This window comes from Heliangelus exortis, chromosome 19, assembly GCF_036169615.1.
Source record: "Heliangelus exortis chromosome 19, bHelExo1.hap1, whole genome shotgun sequence".
NCBI lineage: Eukaryota > Metazoa > Chordata > Aves > Apodiformes > Trochilidae > Heliangelus > Heliangelus exortis.
In genome coordinates, this window is record NC_092440.1 from 10,494,343 (window position 1) to 10,515,134 (window position 20,792).

A 20,792-nucleotide genomic window follows, 5' to 3' on the forward strand; every position below is an offset into this window, starting at 1 on the left:
TCACCCTCTCCATAAAGAAATTCTTTCTACTATCTAACCTAAACCTCCCCTGGCACAACTTGAGACCATGCCCTCTTGTCTTGCTGAGTTGCCTGGGAAAAGAGACCCACCCCCCCGGCTCCAACCTCCTTTCAGGGAGTTGTAGAGAGTGATGAGGTCTCCCCTGAGTGTCCTCTTCTCCAGGCTGAACAGCCCCAGTTCCCTCAGCCTCACGTCATAGGACTTGTGCTTGAGTTGCCCTCAGACACAGCCTAGTTGCCCCCCTTTGGACCATGATGATGCCCTTTTAGCCATCTGTAGTTATTTGAGACTCCTTAGGTGCAGCTCTGGCTTTGGGTCATGGGAACACCCACCCTGCATCACTCCACACTTGAGCACAGCCAAGCCACAGCAGCTCAGTGTCATCTTAACAGTCCTCTTGCTTCTCCCTCCAGGCATCATCGACCTGTCCCAAGTGCCACACCTACCCGTCCTTGTGCCCCCCACCCCTGGCACCTCTGCCACCACCATGGACCGCATCACCTACATCCCTGGCCCCCCCCAGACCTTCAGCAGCCGGCACAGCAGCTCCCCACTCTCCCCAGGTAACATTCCACATTTCTTTTCCCATGGGGAAGCTGGACTCCCTTAACCAGTTTCAGGACCATGAGCTGAGGCAGATGGGGGGACCCCAAATTTCATTCTTACCCAGGGACCAGCCTGCTGGCTCCCTCAGATCAGCTCCTGTGATACTGTTTGCTGGGGGCTTCCTTGCTTTTCCCCCTTTTTCCCCAAAATGGGACAGCTCTGTGGAAGTCATCCCCTGGAGATGGCACCAGGATGGCTATGGGGTGCTTTGTCTGGGTTTTGTTGCTCTGCTTGTGTCTGCCCTGCTCCAGGTGATCTTGGATGGAGCTGTTTCTTAACTGCTCAGTGTTCTCTGGGGTATGCCTCTGCCTGCAGCCCTGTCACTGCCTTTCCACTGGCTTTCAGGAGGCCCCCCACACATGACCAAACAATCGGGATCATCGGTGTCTGAGCGGGAAAGGGAGCGGGAACGGGAGAGGGAGCGGGAGCGTGAAAAATCCATCCTAGCATCCACCACGGTGGAGCATGCACCCATCTGGAGACCAGGTAAGCTGGGGAACAGCCTGGCACCACATTGTGGGGGTATGTGGTGGGTGCAGATAGGGTTGGAAGCCCTTTCATTGTGTTTTCCCCCAGGTACAGAGCAGCCCAGCAGCCGGTCGTCCTCGCACCCTCACAGCCACCAGCACTCTCCCGTCTCACCCCGCACCCATGAGACCATCCAGCAGCGCCCCAGTGTGCTCCACAACACAAGCATGAAGATCATCTCCTCAGAGACCCCCACCCCTTCCGTCCTGCGGTATGTATCCTCACCGTGGTTCCTGCTGCCTGCCTGGACCCCAACACCGGGGCAGCTACGGTGGTTAATCACTGAGCATCTCATGCTGAGGGGACAGCATGTCCCATCTCTGTCCCATCTCTGAGGGGGACAGAGGGTTGGTTTGGCCTTCAGCTTCAGCAGGTTTGGGGCTTACAAGGAGGTTGTGATGAGGAGAGGCAGATTTTGGTGCCAAATTCCTTCACTTTTCCCAGTGGCTTTTACTGCTTCTGGGAAAGAAAGCAGAAGAGACCCTGTGCCCACATACAGATATGACTCCTCTTGCTGTAAGTTGCCTGGTGGTGGAGTTATGAAGGTCTCATGGAACCTGGCCATGGATTTATCCACTACAGTTGATGAATCCAGGCCACAGCCAACACCCCCTGGCAGTTACTGTGGTGGAAGCTCCATCTGAGCCCTCCTCACCTGTTCCAGCATGGGAAGCATGGGCCAGCCCTACACTCAGAAGCCCTGGGAGGCCCTTGGTGAGGCAGGGCTGAACACTGAGACTCTGATAACAGCACTCCTCTTTCTCCTCGTGCTTCTCTCATCTTTGCCTTGTCTTCATTTGCCTTCTAGCTCCTCCTCCACCACTACCACATCGCCGATCCGCCCCGCTGCCTTCCCCTCAGCTTCCACCCTGCGTTCCTCCATCAGCACAGCAGATGGTTACGCGGCCCTGATGGACCCAACCATCCTTCAGAAAGAGGCATCGAGGGCACGGGAAGCCAAGGCAGAAAGATCTCAGACTGACAACAGTGTCTTCACCTCAAAGCTGCCCAGCGGGGCCAACCTTGAACAGTCGCCTTCACCCATCAAAGCCATGGAGTCGAGATCTTTACCCACCTCTGGACCTGGTTCTTCTCATCACTATAGCAGAGGACAGGGGAAAAGCCAGCAGCACCATCACCCTCTGGACCAGCAACACGCAGCCTCGGGCCCCGAGCAGCACAGTAGAGAAAAGAGTCAAAGTAAACCCTTTTCAATGCAGGAACAGGAGCTCCGAGCACTCGGTAAGACCACCACGACAGCGGCCAACTTCATAGATGTGATTATCATGCGCCAAATGTCTTGCGATAAGGGGCAGCGAGAAAGAGGCTCGCTGAGTAACGACTCCGCTAGCGATGGTAAGAAATTGGAGGGGAGAGGCAAGAGAGCTGTGGCCTGAAACCCATTTTATTTTGTTATTTCTTATTTTTAGTTGCACGTTTTGGCTGTTGGCTTTATCATCTCACCCAGTGTGCTGGTCCCTCTGCTTCCCAGTTGTGTTATTCCTGAGTTTTTTATTTGTGTGTGTTCGAAGGGTCTTCCCTCTCCCATCCTCTTTTTTTTTTTTTTTTTTTTTTTTTTTTTCCTTTTGCCAAGTGCTGTTTTGCAAACGTTGCTGAGTTCCTGGTATTGCTTTTTACAGACAATAGCAATTTGCTAATTCTGATTTCTCCATCGCTAGAAATTCCCAGGCAGTCTGTAAGAAACAGTTGTGGGTAATAAATCAAACGAGTGAAGCAGAGAACCGGGTGTGTGAGCTGGGACCGAGCTGCTGGCTGGCAAACACCTCTCTTGCTCATGGCTGCACCACTGAGTGTGCAGGATCTCTGAGGGCTTCACAGGCTGCTGACAGAGCCCTTTCTCTCGGGGTGACCCCATCCAGGGTCCTGGTGCTGGATGCTGCACAAGGGGACAATGCACGCAGGGCTGCCCAGGGATCTTTTGTCCCAGTTGTGCTTAGCAGCCATTTCCAGAGCAGACCACAGGAACCACCTGATAGCAGTCTTGTTTAGGACACAAAAGTTTTGGGATAAGCTTCCCAAGAAAGAAGTGCAGGGAAAGGGCTGGATTCAAGGTATGGGTCATTCTTAACTAGACCAATTTTTACCCAGAGCTTTCACTCCTTGGCACCAATGCTCCCTCCAGCTGAGTGTTGCCATGCTGTGGAGGAGAGAGGTGCCTTTTTTTTTTTACTGTTGGTCAGGGATCTTTCCAGATCAGAGCACTTCATCTTGGGTGGATCTGAAGTGTGATCCCTTCGGTTCTGGCTTGTATGGGGTGATGGGGTATGCTGCATCCCCATCCCTGGAGCAGGGAGGTTCTCCATGAGGGTCCTCACCTCCCTGTGCCCTGGGTACAGGCAGGGTCAGTGGGTCAGTTCCTGGGCTATGGGTTGCCTGCCTGCCAGATCTGCCTGCAGTGTGCAGCTTCTAGGAAATGAGTATTGGGAGGGTGAAGGTCTGTGGAGGCAAATGTCACGAGTGTTGCCAAACGTGCTTGGCTGGCAAGAGGCAGCCTGTCTCTCCTCCAGGACTCCCCCAGCCCTGGTCTGTGAAAGCATAACCTGTTTATGCCTCTGAATCATAATGTTGGTCTCTCATTCCAGCTCTGCCTGCTTTGGTGCAGCTGGAGTCCATGAAAAGGGCTTAATGGGCAAAAAAAGGTCAAGAAGCCATTTTGCCCCTGTGGTGTGTCAGTCTGCTGTCCCTGGAGCAGTGTCTGGGGGCTGCAGGGCCTCACACTCAGTGTTCAGGTCTGTTCTTAGCCATGCTGGGCTTGGGACTATTGAGACCTCCCATGCAGCCACTCCCACAGGCAATTGTGTTCCCTCCTGGCATAGTGGGGCGTGTTTTTTGGTTTCAGTTGGTGGGAAAAAGGGGGGAGAACAAGTTGTGAACCCACAGGTTGTGAACAAGTTGTGAGTTTAATTTGGTTCCTGATTCTGGTGCTGTCATAGCAAGTGTCCAGTTGCTCTGCCCACAAATGATGGTCCCCATGGTGCAAGGGAAAAGCCAAACAAGCTCCTGGGTCTTCAGCTCCTTTCTCCCCTTTCCCCAGGTTTTCACGGAGGCTACAGCCCCGAGCGGATGGAAGCAGTGAGTCCTGTCAGTTCACCCAGCCTCTCCCATGAGAAAGGGGCCAAGCTGCTGCAGGATGCAGAGAAGGGGCACGGGGAGAATGACCTGAGGCAGAAGCAGCAAGGTGAGGGCGGGGGTGGGCAGTGCCAGCCAGGATGGGACAGCCCCAGCTGGCACGGGAACTTCCATCACCCAGCTCCTATTTGCCATGGCCCAGTGCCGTACCAGGGTGGCATTCAAGGAGGATGGACACAGACATCATCTCATGCCTGCTGTCTGCTTTGTGTGTCCCCCCCAGGCTCGCTGAAGGCCTCGGCTGCTGAAGCAGCCCACCTGCAGCACCTCCGGCCACCCGACGGCCCCCAGCCCCAGTGCCAGCCCCTGCAGTCCAGCCAGAGCCTCAAGGGCATGAACCAGCGGGTGGTCACGCTGGCCCAACACATCAGTGTAATTAACCTCGTTCTCACCTTCCTGCTGGGGCCCCAGGGAGGAGGGAAGAGCTGATGCGAAACACATCTGATGGGGAAGGGCTGGGAGTGATGCTGAGACCTCAGACACCTCTGTTTGGGTGCTGGGGAGAGCAGGGTGCAGCAGGCTCTTCAGCCTGGGTGTTTGTGCCTTCAAGAAGCTCATCATGAGAGCTGCTGCAGGCAGGAGGCAGAAGTTATACTCCCACAAGGACAAACCAGCCTAATTCCCTCCTGCTTGCTGTGTCTTAGTAGAACCCAACAAAACAAGAGGTGGAAACGAATGCTATTTCTGACTCAAGGGTTTCCTCTTCTAGGAGGTAATTACACAGGACTACACACGCCATCACCCACAGCAGCTCAACTCCCACATCCAGACCCCAGTGTACTCCTTCCCTGGGGCTGCGTGCCCCGTGCTGGACCTGCGCCGCACCCCCAGTGAGGCCTATCTGCAGCAGCAGGAGCATGCAGCAGCCTCCAGGATCTCCCCACAGAATGAAGGTGGCAAGAGGTGAGGTCAAAGAGTCCAAAGCTGGCACAGATGGGTTTCTCAGACAGACCAGGGCTGCCCAGGGTGATCCAGGTGGGCGACCTTGGTGACCCGTTACCCTGACAGGGTGTTGCATAGAATGGGCTGGCATTTGGCATTGCTCAATTTATGTTCCTCAGCTCGTGGCTCAAATGGGTCTCCTGGTTACATGGCCCAGAGTGTAAAATCACCTTCTGATCTGGGCACGTCCCCTCCTATGATGCCTCTCTTGCCATTACTGTTGTTCTAGAGATGCTCTTCAGACCCCCCTTAGAGGCTGTGCACGATCCCCTTCCTGATGTGGCCAGTGGCACAGAATTATTTAGGTGTGTGAGGACCTCTCCAGGTTCTCCAGTGCAACACTGCTCAAACAAGTGAACTGGACCAGGTTGTCCACGGCTGTGGCCAGTTGGGTTTTCAGTGTCTTCACTGATTGAGACTTAACACCTCTCTGGGCTACCTGTACCAGCATCTGAGCACCCTTATGGTAAAGGTGTTTTCATGGGATGGAATTTCATGTGTTTTGGTTTATGCCATTGCCTTCTGTCCTGTCACTGTCCTCAGACCCTGGTAGGTCATGGTGCAGGTCTTACTGCTGTTGTATGGAATTAAAAAATAAGATATGTGAAAATGGGCTCTGCCTTCCCACCCAAACACTGACAAAGACCCAGATGCATCCAGGAAAGAGTGGTGTCTCCAAACTGGTGGTTCCTTGCCAGTAAATATCATTATTATTCCCTGCCTGGTCCTAGAATTGGCTTTGTAACAGGGGAGAGAGCCCAGCCCTGGCCACCCAGCCATGAAAGAAAAGTGGGGGGGGAAAACCACAGAAAGAACAAAGACACAAATTCCCAGAACTCACTGTGAGGAGTTCCTCACAGAGTTGAGCCTGGCTGTCTCCCAGGTCCTGGCCACAGGCAGGCACTGAGGGACTGTGTCAGTCCTCTCCAGCATTGGACTCATTACCTGCAGATGCCAGGGAGAATTAAAAGCTGTGTGTCCCCAGAGTGTTCATGTCTCAGTCCTCCTAAGGGATTGTGTCCCTGCCAGCCAGGGACACTGGAGCTGAGCCAGCAAGTCCCTGCTGTGGGCAGCTGAATTTGGGGGGGCTGCTGCTGGCCCGGTGCCTGCACATCTGGGCCAGGGCTGGAATGTACAACAACACCCAAGCTGTGCTCTTCCCCAGCTTGCCCTGAAAGACTCGGCGAGCTCTCAGGACTGAGGAAGGTTTGGCTTTTTTTCCCCTGCTGTAGGAAAGCTATTTGAGTCCTTTTTCTCCCACCCCCCCGACCGCAGGCTGCTGTGCGGAGACAGAGGATGTTGCAATAAAGCGATTGCATCTCCGCAGGTCCCCCGAGCAGAGCAAAGCTTCGGCCGGCAGTGGGACGGACAACTGCATCGAGCCGGTCTCTCCACCAGACGGCGTGGGAGAGTCGGAACACGCCAAGAACGCCACGTACCCGGTTCTGTACCGCGAGGGCGAGCAGATGGACCAGAGGTAACACCAAGGGGTAGGGGGTGTTCCCCCCATCCCCACACTCGCCCTGGCCCAGGCTGTGTTTCTTGCAGTGTCCCATCCCAAGCTGCCCCATTTTGTTTGTAGGGTTTTTTCATTGTGGTAAATTTATGGTAGGGATATTCGGAGATCTTGGGTATCTTGGGAGCATCCTGGATGATCCTGAGGATTTACACTAAGTCTCTCTAGTGTAAAGAGACTCTAGTCTAGAGACTCCCTAGAGTAGTCTGTAAGTAGACTCTTAGTAGGATTTTGTGAACTGGAGGTTGCAGTGGTTTCCAATGGTCTTTTGCTTTGCAGGATGGGATCCAAGTCCCCAGGAAACAACACTCAGCCTCCAGCTTTCTTCAGCAAGCTGACTGAGAGCAACTCTGCCATGGTGAAGTCCAAGAAACAGGAGATCATCAAGAAGCTCAGCACAACCAACAAAAATGAAACGGAGTACAGTAAGGACACGGGGAAGCAAATGTGGGTGGTGGGGGTGAAAAAAGCCTGGAGGACACATGAAGCAAAGATTTGGAAATGGGTGCTGCTGTGTCAAGGGCTGGGAGTTCCCAGCCAGTGCTCTGCATCATGCCATGGCTTTTTGGGAAGTTTGAGGTCCAAATGCATCCTGGTGCAACCAGTGGCTGGGTGAGTCAGGGGAGGTGATGGGAAGCTTCCCAGCCCCACATCTCCTTGCTCTGGGGCTGTCAATCCCACCTGCACCAGATAACCTCAGTAGGAAGGAAATAGTGAGCTGAGCTTGGAGGAGACTTAAGAGAACTGATATTTTAATGAATGGCCACATGAACTGAATCCTTCCTCCTCGAGATCCATCTCTCCCCAGTACTACTTTAAGCCCTGCATCAATATTAGTGCAGCTCTGTAAAACTGCCCAGGCTGGCTTATATTAGAAATTCCACCCATTCATCCATTAACCACTAATAGAGTAGATAGGATCATAATTTAATTTAGCTCAGCATTATACAGTCAGTACTAATTCAATTTGAATCCATCTTACAACACCTGCATCGGATAAGAGGGACTGAGCTGTCTCGTCTCCTGGCTGATGTTGCCATGAGCCAACAATGTCGTTATGCCCCTTTGGGGACATGTGGCTGAACCCCGTGACCTTCCACACTTCCCTTATCAAGGGAAAATATATAGAAATAGGAAACACCTCTTATTTATGAGAATTTCTGTTGTTCTAAGGAAAATTGTATCCAAGTCAAACAGCTCAGCTAAGAGGGAAAATATTGATCTAATGTTTCTCCTCTTCCTCGCCTTCTCCACTGCCCAGACCTGCTCCCTGGATATGGGGATTTGAGCCTTTGGAAATCCCATAGGCAGGAGAGAGGGCTTAACTTCATAGAGCTTGTGATGTGAAGAGCTGGAGGGTGGGAGGGAGGTCAGCACTGATTATGAAGACATAACCCTGGCTGTGGTTGCCCCAAAGACAATTACTCCTGGTCCCAGCCAGCACCCGCAGACCCACCCCAGTGTCAGCCTGGGTGCTGTGATGGGAACACTGGGATCTCATGGCAGGTCCCTCCCTACCACCAGCTGCATGTGCTGCTCTCCATACTGAAGAGCTTCTTTGTTTTTCTCCAGATGTTGGGCAGCCTGGGACAGAGATTTTCAATATGCCGGCGATTACCGGAGCAGGTAACTCCCCTCTACCTGTCTTGTACCTTACTCCCTACAGGGCTCACAGCCACAGAGAGCAGGAGACTCAGGAGATTTAAGCATCTCCTTTTTTTCCAAGCATAAAAGTTCCTAGGAGGCTGGAGCCTCAGGACACACTATAACTCCCTGCTCTTGGGCTGGAGACAGGACAGTGAAATTGCTGGGAAAGCCTGGCGGAGTTTGAGGAGAGGCTAAAAGCCAAGCAGGGGTTGGTCATCTGGTACCAACAGGGGGTTAAATTGTATAGAAAGGTGGATTCACACTTGGGAAAGCTCACCCTGCTCTTCTGTGGGACCTTGTGGTCACCCACAGATGGTCTGGAGGGCAGTGGTGAAAGGGAAGGTGAGGGTGGGAAGCAGGATCCATGCCACCATGGGCTGGACAGGCTGCTGGGCCCAGCTGAGAAAGCAAACTGGGGTGAGAACAACACCCTGCAGCCTTCAGTGGTGAGTGTTGGGCAAACCAGCCATGGCTGAGGACAAGAGGTGTTATCCTGGAGCTGGAGGGGTGCTCAGGCACAGGGGTGCTGGCAGCATATGCTCAGTCCCCCAGGTGCTTAAAGCACGAATTGACTCCAGTTCCTCAAGAGCTGGGGGGAAGCTGGTGGTGGCCAGTGGTGGCCATGGTGGTGTGAGTGGTGCCATGCAGAGGGCTTTGTGGGCAGGAGGGCTTGGTCTTGTGGTGCTGTGCAAGAGCTGGGAGCTCCTGGCAGATGGGAGAAGCAGTTTTGGTGGTATCTGGGTGCTGCTGTGGAGGCCAGGCTGCAGGTGGCCACGGTGGGCTTCAGCGAGTCCCTGGCCCTAACCAGCATTAACCTGCCGGGCTGCCTAATCAGGGGTCTGCTGGCTAACACCTGGGACCATGCCCCAGCCCAGGAAGAGCTGTCAGGGAGAAAGGGTTCTGGGGAGGGCTCACAGGGTCCCCCAGACACTCACGGAGATATATTTGCCATGCTCAGCCCGAGGACTACCATGCAGGAGCTGAAATGGAGGTTTCAGAGCTTCCCCAGGGGTACTGACTGCACCCTCCCAGCCCCACTGTGCCCACAGCTTTCAGCCTAGCTGGGAAAGGGGGAGCAGGAGCAGCTTAAGGAAAGGTTTTTGGCAAAGAGGTGGGGATGAAGGCAGCCCTGTGGAGCTGGACAGCCAGTGTGGCCTTCTCTGGTGTGGGACAGACCTGAGGGAGAAGGGACGGCATGAAGGCTCTTGGGCTGTAGCCACCTGCTGCAGCAGTGTCTGGGTGTGCAAGAAAAGGAATAAAATGAACCCCTACTGAGGAATATTAATTAATACTTTATTATTAATGCTTTTCTACAGCATTAACACCATCAGGTTGTTAGTTTTAAGCAGGACAAAGGGCCTTGCCACAACCAAGGAAGAATTTGGGGGGTGGGGGTGAGGCCCAATTTCTTGAGCATCCCCTGGTGAAAGCTGCTCCTGCAGTGCTGGAGGGAGGAGTAAAAGGAAGCACAGGTGATTGAGGACGGGACTGAGAGGGACAGGAGGAGGAGTGATCCCAGGATCCTACCCTTTCAGAGTGGGGGGGCAGCGATCCCGGCACGAGCACCCCTGGGATGGGGCATACCGGGGAGGGGGCTGCTGGTGGGGCTTCCCCCCCCTGCCAGCCTGCTGTTTATGTGTCTGTATTTTGCCCTTGCTTGTTCCCTGTAACTGCCGCGTTGGGAATGACGGTGATGTGGCTGAGCTCTCTGGTCCCTGTGCAGTGCTGCACCATAACTGCATGGCTTGAGACTCACACCCACACGGACACACCACTGCGCCTCTGCATCCTGTCCCCTGGCCATGGCTCAGCCCAGGAGGGGACCCTGGTCCACAGCAGGCACCCAGCCCTGGGGGGAGGAAGGGATTGGGCTGGGATGATGGGCTGGGGGCTTGCAGAGAGCATGAGGAGGGATGAAAGGACTCTCCCCTCTCCTCTGCGTATCCCAGCTCTGTACAGGCAGTGTTCCTGGCTCCGTCTGGGGTCAGCCTGTGTTTGCTGCTTCTCATGCCAAAGCCAAATCCAGGCACCTCTTTCCAATCAAGTGTTTTTGCGGGGTGTCCCCTCTTCCTTCCCTGACTTTTCCCCCATGGGAAACTGCCCTGGCCTCCTAATTCTCAGCACACCGACTTCTGATCTGTGTGTGTGCATCCATCCATACGCATCCAGGTGACTCCTGTCCCCGTGCCAAGCCTGGCACGTCCCCCGCTTCTTGCAGTCACTCCCCAGGGCTCAGCAACAACAACCCCTTCCCTGCCATCCTCCAAGCCCTTGGCCCCAGGGAGCCCTGCCTGCCTGCAGCACTCCAGAAACCCAAACCCCCGGTGTAAATCCCATCCCACCACCAGCCCCCACCAAGCCCTCGGGTGGGATGGAGCGGGGAGGAGGACGGGTGCATCGCAGCGCTTTAAAGAACAAGATGACAACAAAGTTTGTTGCTTTGCGAGAATGTGCTGACTGTTTGTTTCTTCCCTTCTCCCTTGTCTCCTTTCTCCCCTTTCCCCATCCTTCCCCCCCCATCTTTCTTTTTATTTGGCTCCCCCCCGTCTCCCAACCCCTCTCTCCTCCCTCTCCCGTATCTCCCAGGGCTAATCAGTTGTAGGAGCCAGTCGGTCCAAGAGAATTCCAGTACCAACATGGGGTTGGAGGCAATAATTAGGAAAGCCCTAATGGGTAAATATGACGAGCAGTGGGAAGAGCGCTCACCTCTCAGTGCCAATGCTTTTAACTCTCTGAATGCCAGTGCAAGCCTGCCCGCTGCTATGCCCATAACTCCTGCTGATGGACGAAACGAGGACGTGCGCTCCTTGCCAGGTCTGCAGCCCTCTCCACCTTTGCTCTCTCTGTTATTAATTCCCAGCCTTTGTATTTCCTCTTTGGTGGGTGGATTTATTCCCCACTCTCCCCCCCCCATTTTTGTTCATTTTGGTTTTCTTTTCTCCCCTCCCTCCCCCAGCTTCGAGCTTTGTGAATCCGCTGATTAATCCTGGTCTTGTTTGATGTTAATTCAATAGTCTTGGAAGGTGCTGTTGCTTTCTCTAAACCACTGACTGCTCCTTTCCCCGATTGTTGGTTTTTAATATCTCCTTTTCCTTTTTTTTTTTTCTTTTAATGTTTTTTTTTTCTTTACACCATGGAAAGGTTTTCTGGGGGGAGCGGGAAACCCACACCCCAAAAAATGAATCTGTAAACTTCTTACGTAGTCATCCCAAACTGTCCATAAACCAGGGGTGGGATTGCTGCTTCTGAAATAAGGGAAAGAGCTGAGAAGGGCTCGGGGGGGGACACAAGGCAGAGCTAGCAGGGATGAAGGTGGTAGAAGTGGGGGATAAGTTCAGAAAGCAGGGCTGGGGATGAGCTGCCCGGTGGGCAGAGCTGGCTGGGCACCGTGACAGGGTCTGCCTAGCTTTGGGGGAAGTTTAAGCAGAGCCCCAAAGGGTTGTTCTGCAAATCTCCAGGTGAGAAAGAAGGGAGAGGGACTGGGAACAGGTGGGGCAGAGCGTTTGTTCCCCTCACACACACAAAGGGCAGATTGCCCTGCACAGAGCCCAGCAGCCAGGGACTCACCCTTGGCAATCGGGGCACAGATCCCCAAAGCTGAGGAGCAGGGTCCTGGACACAGACACACCTTCCTTTGGGTCAGCTTGGAGCAGATGCTCTTTAACTTGTTGCAGAAAAGCTTTTCTGGCTCCTGCATGAAATCAGCAGCTTCTTTCAGCCACATTTCCCAGCGCCTGGTGCAGGCTGTCCTGGCAGGCAGGGTGGGATGCAGAGCCCATCCATCTTTTTCCCCTTTGGGAGCTCCCCCCATTTAGCTGGGCCAGCCTACCCAGCAGAGGTCCTTTTTTGCTTTAAATCTTTTAAAAACTGGCTAAACATCACCAGGGATGTTTCTGTAAAACAAAAAGATGCTCCTGGCCATGTGGGCCATGGGAACAGGGTATGTGCTCAGGGCTCCAGCACCTACAGAATTCCTGGGAGGTCCCTGTGGCACATGGAGTCCCTCGACCCATGTTTGTGGGCTGAGCCACCAGCCAGCTCAGGAGCAATCCCTGTGGAGCAGCTCGGTGGCTGCTCCTGCCTCAGATCTGCTCCACGGGATGGTCGGTAGCACCAACCCACAGAGCAGCGAGCAGCCCAGGAGGGGACAGAAGCCTCCTGGTGCCACCACTGCTGAGAGTTCACCCCATCGCACTTCGGCCCCGGGGCTGAGCTTCTCTCCTGCCACCAGCCATTTTTTTTGCAAGCTCTCGAAAGGGAACGGCCTTGTGACCCACACCCCCCTCACTAAAACCCCGTCACCAGGAGCCGGGTTGACAAGCAGATGCTTCTCGTTGCAGGAGGAGGGGGGAAGCCAAAGATCGCTGCCAGGCCCAACAGCCGCAAGGCCAAATCCCCGGCGCCGGGGCTGCCCTCGGGCGAGAGGCCGCCCTCCGTCTCCTCGGTGCACTCGGAGGGGGACTGCAACCGGCGGACACCCCTCACCAACCGTGTCTGGGAGGACAGGCCCTCATCCGCAGGTAGGTTTCGGGGACCCAAAAAGCGGCCGTGTCACCCTCTCGGGTTTTGAGGGGGGGGGGGGGACACGGCCGCTGACTCTTCGCTCGCTCCCTCCTCCCCGCGCAGGTTCGACGCCGTTCCCCTACAACCCGCTGACCATGCGGCTGCCCAGCGGGGTGGTGACCGCCGCCCCCGCTACCCCCCTGCCGCAGGGGACCCCTGGCAGCCAGCACCACGCTTGGGACGAGGAGCCCAAGCCCCTGCTCTGCTCCCAGTACGAAACCCTTTCAGACAGTGAATGAAGAGACGGGGGCAGGGAGACGGCGACCAAACCCAGGGCACGGGGAGCGAGCGGGACACGGGGGGCGAGCGCCCACCGCCCCGGCGCCGCCGGCTCTCAGGAGGGCAGACACAGGAGCAGAGTGATTTTATTTTTTCCTTTTTTTTTTTTTTTTTTTTTTTAAATACCCTTCCCCACCCAACCAGCCAATTTGAGGGGATGTTGTTGTTTTGTTGTTTGTTTTTTTCTTTTTATTATGATATGTTTGTTTGTTTTACTTTTTCAACATCTGGAAATTTCTGCATCCTCTTCCGGTCTGAAAAAAAAAAAAAAAAAAAGAAAAAAAGCCTTAACAAGACAAAACCCGTGGAATCCATCTTGGATCGTGGCAGCCTTGGTGGGTGGTGACCCCTCTGAGTGGCCATGTCCCGGGGGATGTGCACTTGGACGCTCTGCTGGAGTCGAGTGAGGGGCTGTGGGATGCTCTCCCCACCTGGGGCTGTGCTGCAGAACCTTTGTGTGGGTTAAAGAAAAAGAAAAACCAAGATACGTTTAAGAAGTGATACAGGAGGGAACGCCCTGGTTTGGTGCCCCCCTGGCTGACCTGGCAGCCCGTCGGTCCCACGTCGAGAGACAGATCAGCCCCAGAGTGGTCTCAAGATGCTTGAGATGTGGCTGGGATGAGTGGGCAGGGGAGGGGATGAAGCGTTCTTTCTTCAAAACACACAAAAAAAAAAGTCCTGGTCCCTTTGGTGGAAGCTGTAGCGGGCAGGGATGTCCCCGGGCTGGCGGGTGCTGCCCCGGGGGGGCTGGGTTGCTTTAAGTGCATTGTTTTCTGAATGGTGAGAAAAGGCAATTGTAAATTGTATTGGTCTACAGGGTATATTTTTGATACCTTCAGTGAATTATGTCAATATTTTACGCAAGGAAGGACTTAAACAAAACACAGTATTACGTGTTGTAAAAGACGTTCTGTTCTTACACGCAGGCTTTGATGAGTTTGTCCATTGTATGGAAGGGTTTAAAGAAAAAGAAAAAAAAAACAAGATAATGATCCATCAGAGTTATCTGTAAGTCAGGAGAATGTATGAACTTAGTTACAAAAAAAAAAAAAAAATCTTGCCATGGTTGCAGGCCCCCCCCCCTCCCCCTCCCGTTCCACACACCCTTGCTGAGTCAGCAGAAATAGTTTGCTGGTTGTAGATGTTGATTCTCTGGAGCCCCTCCCCGAGCTGGCCGGGAGCAGCGGGCAGGAGGCTGGCATGGCAGGGAGTTCACAGGAAACTTTAAAAAAAAAAAAAAAAAAAAAAAAAAAAAAAAAAGAAGAAAAAGGAAAAAAAAAGTTTTTATTGTATTTTTGTGATACACACGAATGCTCTACTTTACATTATGTTTTTTCATTCCATGATGTTGGCTCATATCTGCAGTTACATGGTTAAAGAACAAAATATTAGACCTTTTTTTTTTCGTTCACTTCTGCTTTCTCACTCTGGGGAGGGGGGGGGAATGGCAAAAAAAAGAAACAAACAAACAAAACCAACAAAAAATATGTATTAAATGCTTTGCATTCTATACGCTAGAGGAACCAGGAGCATGGCACAGACTTTCTGCCTCTCTGCTGCTGGGTGAGCAGCCAGCACCCAATGCGTGGGCCCGGCAGCCGACACCTTCCCCATGGATCTTTCTTTCCCCCTGCAACGTTCCCAGGTTGATTCTGATTTCAAAGCAAGAAAATGATGGTGTTTGTTGTTTGTTTGGGGTTTGGTTTTTTTTTTTTCTTTTGGTTGTTTTGGTTTTTTTTCCTGTTTGTCTTTTTTTTTTTTATAATGTACAGGTTTTTAATGTTCATTGATGTTGGTGTCTTTTCTGTTGTGCTTTTCTTTTTTTTTTCCTTTTTTTTTTTTTTTTAAAGAAAAAAAAAAAGCCAAGACAATGCACAAGTGATGTGGAAGTCTTTCCGTTCCCAAGTTATTGCTGCTGGTGTCTCTGTGGCTCTGAGATGTAAAAACCAACAGAGCTGAGGTCTGGGCATAAAGTTATTAAAGTGTTGCAGATTTTGCTGGGGAAAAAAAAAAAAAAATCCAAATCTGACCCATCTTCAAAGCTGCCTCCTTGACCTTTTCAGAAAAAAAAAATAGCCAAAAAAAAAAAAAAAAAAACAAAACACAAGAAAGAATAAAGTTCCCACTTGGCACAGTAGCAATACTGTGTGCTGCTTTGGTGTCTCCAGGAGTCCTGAAGGTGCCTGTTGCTGGTGGAAGGTGGCTGTGGGGATCACATCCTGAGCCATGCAGGGCCTGGGTATGGGTTGAGATGTGGAAAGAGTGGTGAGAGAAGCTGGAGAGAGGGGTGAGAGCAGCACCTGAGCTGAGCTGCTGCCCTCGGGGTGACCACATCCATCCTTGCCACGCATGGTGCTGGCTCTCCAGTGGTAGCCACAGCCCTGCAGAGCACTGGGGATGGAGGCACCGAGGTGGCCTTGGGTTCTTCACCATGTGGGCATCATCCCATGCTGACACCTGAGTGTGGACCAGTGTTGGGACATCAGGAAGGGCTGTAGACTCCTCGCAGTTTTGGTTGCAGTAGGTTTGGGTTTTCCTCCCCATTAACTCCAGCAGCATTCCCCTGGTGTAGCCAGCACCTGAAGGCACCAGCTGGAGAGTTTTTCTCCCCCTTTGGTGCTAACCTCATGTTTCTCCTTGGCTCTCATTTCTACCACATCTTTTTTGTGGGGGCTGAGGGGCTGGCCAGGAGCTTTGAAGCGCCACTGATGCCCAGGGCTGTGATGTGAGGGTGTCAAAGGAGCTTTTAGATGTTTGCAAGGTTATTTCAGTCCTTTGGAGCTCTGTGGCTTAGTGCTGATGGATGGATGGATGGATGGATGGATGGATGGATGGATGGATGGATGGAGTGGCCCCCCATTTCCCTGCTCACAAGTGGGCTGAGGGAATATGGTTTTGGCCAAGGAGGAGCTGCTGCTCCTACAGATTTTAGATGTTCCTCTGTTCCTGCCCCACTTTGACCCTCACTCCACCCCCCAGCCAGGGACTGAGGTGTCCCCAGGCACCCCAAAACCTCACAGCAGGCTCCACCAAGCATCTCCGTACACTCTGCCTGTGGTCGTGCAACCCAGGAGAAAGTCAGGTTAAAATATTAAAAAGAATTAAACACAACCCAAGTTTAAAGTCAACATTCACCAGTTTTGTGACTTGTAGAAACAGACAAATTACTGTCCCAGGGGGGGAATCTCTATCTTTGGAACAACCAACCTGTGCACAGTTGGTTTGAAGTGAGTTGTGTGATAGTGGGGCTGGGCTGAGAAACTTCCAGGTGTAAATATTTCTGCAGCTTGCTCTGAGGGTTTCTTCTACTAAAGGTGAAGGGGTTTGCTCATTGTTACCTTGCTTGGTGTGCCCACCAGTAAGCAGGGTGGGCAGCAGTGTCCAAACACTGCCTGCCTGGTTAAATAATTAAAAAGCAAAAAAATCAAATCCCCCACTCACAAAAAAAAGAAATAAAAATAAAAGGGGGTGAGGGACAGGGGGAAAGCTTTTTTGGCAGCAAAACCCAGCTCTGTCCTGCCTGTTTGTATGCATGAGGCACATAAAACCCCTTTAAACCCTCCTGGAACAGCTTCTTGCAGCTCTTTGGGTGCTTTGAGCCTGGGGAGCAGGGAGAGGTGCCCAGGGAGTGTGGTCACCAAGGGATGCTGGAGGAAAGCTCCTCAGTGCTGTGTGCCTGGTTTGTCCAAGGGATGTCCAGAAGGTTCTTGTCTCTGTGCTGCTGAAGGTTGGCCCTGAATCCTCTCTGGATCACCCAGACACCATCTGAAATCCAGGTATGTGCCCACACCAACCAAACCTGCCACCTCCAGGCTCAACAGAATCCACGAGGTAGGTACCTGCTGGCTCTTAAAGATCTCTGAGCCCAGAGATTTTGTTGAAATCCTTCTTGGAAAGGCTTTTTCTGCTCTGAAGGCAATTAAAGTTAATAAGTAGTACAAACAGAAGCCAAGCTGCTTCAGCCTCTCACATCAGGGTTTAAACACAGACAAGGGCTGACAGCAGTAGCCCTGGTCAATAATTGATGCTGGTGGTGGAGAAAGAAGGTGGGAAACTCTAAACTCAAGGCCAACACTTATGATTTAATGATGGAAAACTTAAGTCTGTTTGAAAAGCTCTTGCAGAAGGAGATGAAAATGAAACGGGACAAAAGCAGATGGCTTCAAAATACAGCAGTGAAAAAAAAAGTGTCAGCTTCACCCATGTTTTGAGTGGGTGGCAGACAGGGGGCTCTGAAGGGGAGAGGCAAAACCAAGATAGTTTTTTTTTTTTGGTGTCTTTGCCCTGGACAGAGGCCACGAGAAGGCACAGGAGCATTGTGACCTTCTCCTGGTGGTGTCTTCTCCTGGTGGGTCTTTAGTTAGGATTATGAGGAATTCCTTTTTTTCTTTTGGAATTAAAGCAAGGGGAAGATTTGTTTAGCTAGGTTAGCTAAAAAACAGGATGAGTTAAATGAACAGGAAGGAAAGGGCATGATGTCCTTGCTGCACCAGCCTTGGGCTGTGGCATCCTCCAGACCTATGCCCTGTGGGTGCTGGGGAGGGAGAGGGATGCAGCTGTGGCACCCAGGCATGACCAGGGTGCAAGTAAAATAAAAAGGGTACAAAACACATTAGAATAGGAACCTCTGTGGGGGTGGCACCCAGCTCTGTGCCTGCTGCAGCTCCCAGGGGCTCTTCAGTCAGCAGCTGAATGGGCCAGAGGTGGCTTTGGCCAGAAAGCTGGAAACTGTTCCTGGGCTCCTGACAGCAGGAAGCATTTTACACTGTCCTGACAACTGCAGTCCAAAGAGCCATTCATCAGCTCTTGTGATTTGCCATGAAATTGTATATGCTCTCGGATAATGATGCAGAGGGTTAAAGAGCTGATCTTGGCAGGAGATGAGATGTTTTAGGCTGGCGAGTAGCTTGGAAGGAAAATAGAGCAGCTTTTGATGGGATCTTGGTGCCTGGATCTTATCAGTGCTGGGACACTGAAGGGTGTTAGCTGGGGCCAGGGGGGGTTGGGCTGGTTGAGCTCAACCCAGTTTGTGTTCCACTTCTGGGAAGAGTTGGGTTCCTAAGAAACTTGAGAAGGAGAATCAGTGTGTGAGGGGAGTGGAGTGCTGGGTAAGAGCTGAATTAATTGTCATGTTTATTTATTCTCTCTTTTCTGGCCTTCTGTATTTACTGAAATGAGCATTTGTCAGGACTCCAAGCAGCAGAGAGGTGATAAATCACTCTTCACCAAAGGGAGGTTGGAGTAGTTGTGTCTGAGCGAGCTGAGATTGGTGTTGGCTTTAATGAAGTGCAAGTGGTGTCAGAGGGGCTGGTGCACAAACAAGAAAACAGACAAAAATAATAATAACAACAACAACCCCAAAAGCAGTTTTGCAGAAATGCTCCTGGAATAAAATCTCTGGCTGCACAGTTCTCCAGCCTGGAGCTGCAGTGGCTGAGAAGGACTCATTGGGATGGGGTCAGGGGCAGGGAAAACCTCAGGATGCTGCAGGTCCCTTCCCATGGTGACACCAGAGAGTCCAAAAATGCTGCTGTGTAATTCACAGCAAGGAGGGAACAAAAATAACCTCCTGGGGATCTGTTTTGCCAGCTACATGGCAGAGAGGAACCTTGGTCCCCAGTCGTTCCCAGTCTGTGTTTTGGAAGAGATCAGTGTGTTTCCCTGCCTTGGGAATAATCCAAATGTCCCTCCCTCTAAATGCATGTAACTTGATGAAGGGTCAGGGTGTTGGGAATGGTGGTACTCTCCATCTGGAGAGCTCTCTGCTTTGAAGTCAGCTGCTGTTTTAAGCTCCGCAGGGCACCCTTGCTTGGGAAAAAAAAAAAAAAAAAAAAAAAAAAGGCAGCGATTCCAGGGGACAGGCAACACCCCTGGCACTACTGTGAGGTCCAGCCATGCTAAGGATGAGATTTATTGGGAAGTGTCATTAATAACTGCCATGGCAGCCCCCAGTACTCCTAAGAAGAGGCTGAGGAAACTCATGGAGGTGTCTGCATGACCTCCAAGCCAGGCAAACCCAATTGCTGTGCAGGTTGCAGGTCAGTGTTTGCAGCAATCCCTATGCCTGCAGGTCAGGGACATCTCTGAGGGCTGCTGGGGACTCTGCTCCAGCCCCTGGTGGCACAGAGGAGCAAAAGGCAGAGCAATAATGCCCAGAAGTTGCTCTCAAAGACACATCTTCATTTAAGGTGTTCCTCAAACTCTTCTCAGAGCAGCTGTCAGCAGCTGAGCTGGGATGGACCCTGGAACAGCTCTGGTGAGTCATGGCCTCTGATAAGGATTGGGCTCCATTGGCTTGGGTGTTTGCAGAAGGCCAGAGTGTAGATACTCAATCCTGATCAGGCTCTGCCTGAGATCCAGGAGTATTTTCTGCTGCTGCTGTTTCATCCTGAACCCTTTCCAGAAAGCGAAGCGGTTGCCAGAGGTCAGACAGGAGGAGCCCGGTCGGTGCGTGCCTGGAGATGGGTGCCAGGTCTGGATCTGCATTCCAGTTGGACTGAAGCAGAGCTTTTCCCCATGGGGTTGTTAATCCTGGGCCTTGGCTTAGAGCCACCTCCAGTGTTGGTGTTTTTGGAACCGAAAAAGAGCACCATGCTGCTCGAGGGAAGAAGAAATCCTAAGGCTCCAAAGCTGTACCTCGACAAAAAGTCACAACCAGTTCAAGTGGTGCTGGCTCCTTAGAAGTGAAACCCATCTCCCTTCACCCCACTGGACCTGTTTTTAAGATACCAGGATAAATTCAGTCACTAGGATCTGTTGGAGCACCCTGCTCCCCTTCAGACCAGCAGCAAGCCCTGAGCTGGAGCTGCCTCCTCCATCCCCTGGTGAAGGAGAAACCAAGCTGTGGAGGTTGGAAACCAAATAGCAGAGGTTGCTCTTGGGTCTCTTTGTGGGGGAGGGCAGCTTTTTTTTATTAGGTCCAGATGTTGCTTTCTGCCCTGGACCATGCTGGGAAGTAAAGCAAAGTGTGTTAATGTTGGCTGGAAGAGACTGGTTAGGAACAGACTGGAAGGAAGGAGGGTTGGAGGGTTTCTCCTGCAGCCCTGTTCCCTGGGGACCTGGGGGAGATGGGCCAGCACAGGAGGCACAGGCACGGGTGAGGGATCTACCTGCTGCTGAGCAGCCTCTTCCCTTTGCCCTCCAAAAATCTCCCAGCAGAGAGCATGGCTTTAACCCAGTCACTCAGTCACCTGCTTCTCTGGGGCTCTTGGGTCCCTGTGTCACCTGCTGGTGGCCATTGTCCCCAGGCTGATGGCACCCACAGGTGAGTGCTCCCCACCTCTGAGCTGGCAGGTCCCTTCTGCACTGATTTCTTTTTGGGTTTGATATCAAGATGTGGAGATGGAGGACTCCATGAGGGGCAAGGCTGCTTTCCAGATGTTCTTTATCACCATTAGGCATTGTTTAAAAATATACGTGCTGCTTTTTTTTTATTATTATAATTTTTTCTCTCCTTTTTTGAGTGCACATAGAGGAGAGACCTCTGGAGGGGTAAGCATCAGGGGAGGGCTGGGCAGGGGAAGGCAGCAGGACCTTCTCC

General features: G+C 52.4%; 1 protein-coding gene and 1 long non-coding RNA gene across 28 annotated transcripts in view; one reads left to right on the top strand and one right to left on the bottom strand.

Annotated features, from left to right (window-relative positions):
• Positions 1-14,678, bottom strand: part of LOC139805061 (uncharacterized) — a 340,345-nt gene extending 325,667 nt beyond the window's left edge. The window contains exon 1 of the long non-coding RNA XR_011729676.1: positions 14,469-14,678. This is a non-coding gene — a long non-coding RNA (uncharacterized lncRNA). The remainder of the gene's footprint in view (positions 1-14,468) is intronic.
• Positions 1-15,080, top strand: part of NCOR2 (nuclear receptor corepressor 2) — a 225,672-nt gene extending 210,592 nt beyond the window's left edge. For 16 of the 27 annotated variants that reach the window (XM_071763004.1, XM_071763009.1, XM_071763006.1 and 13 more), the window contains 13 exons: positions 435-584; positions 973-1,113; positions 1,204-1,366; positions 1,964-2,511; positions 4,211-4,354; positions 4,529-4,677; positions 5,015-5,208; positions 6,575-6,724; positions 7,043-7,188; positions 8,336-8,389; positions 10,997-11,224; positions 12,751-12,930; positions 13,037-15,080. In XM_071763004.1, the coding sequence (XP_071619105.1) occupies positions 435-584; positions 973-1,113; positions 1,204-1,366; positions 1,964-2,511; positions 4,211-4,354; positions 4,529-4,677; positions 5,015-5,208; positions 6,575-6,724; positions 7,043-7,188; positions 8,336-8,389; positions 10,997-11,224; positions 12,751-12,930; positions 13,037-13,212 (2,423 nt within the window). In that variant the 3' untranslated portion in view covers positions 13,213-15,080. Of the gene's footprint in view, positions 1-434; positions 585-972; positions 1,114-1,203; positions 1,367-1,963; positions 2,512-4,210; positions 4,355-4,528; positions 4,678-5,014; positions 5,209-6,574; positions 6,725-7,042; positions 7,189-8,335; positions 8,390-10,996; positions 11,225-12,750; positions 12,931-13,036 lie in introns of those variants that run through there. The other 11 variants (XM_071763026.1, XM_071763023.1, XM_071763011.1 and 8 more) reach the window with 5 other exon arrangements.
• Positions 15,081-20,792: the final 5,712 nt, after the last annotated feature.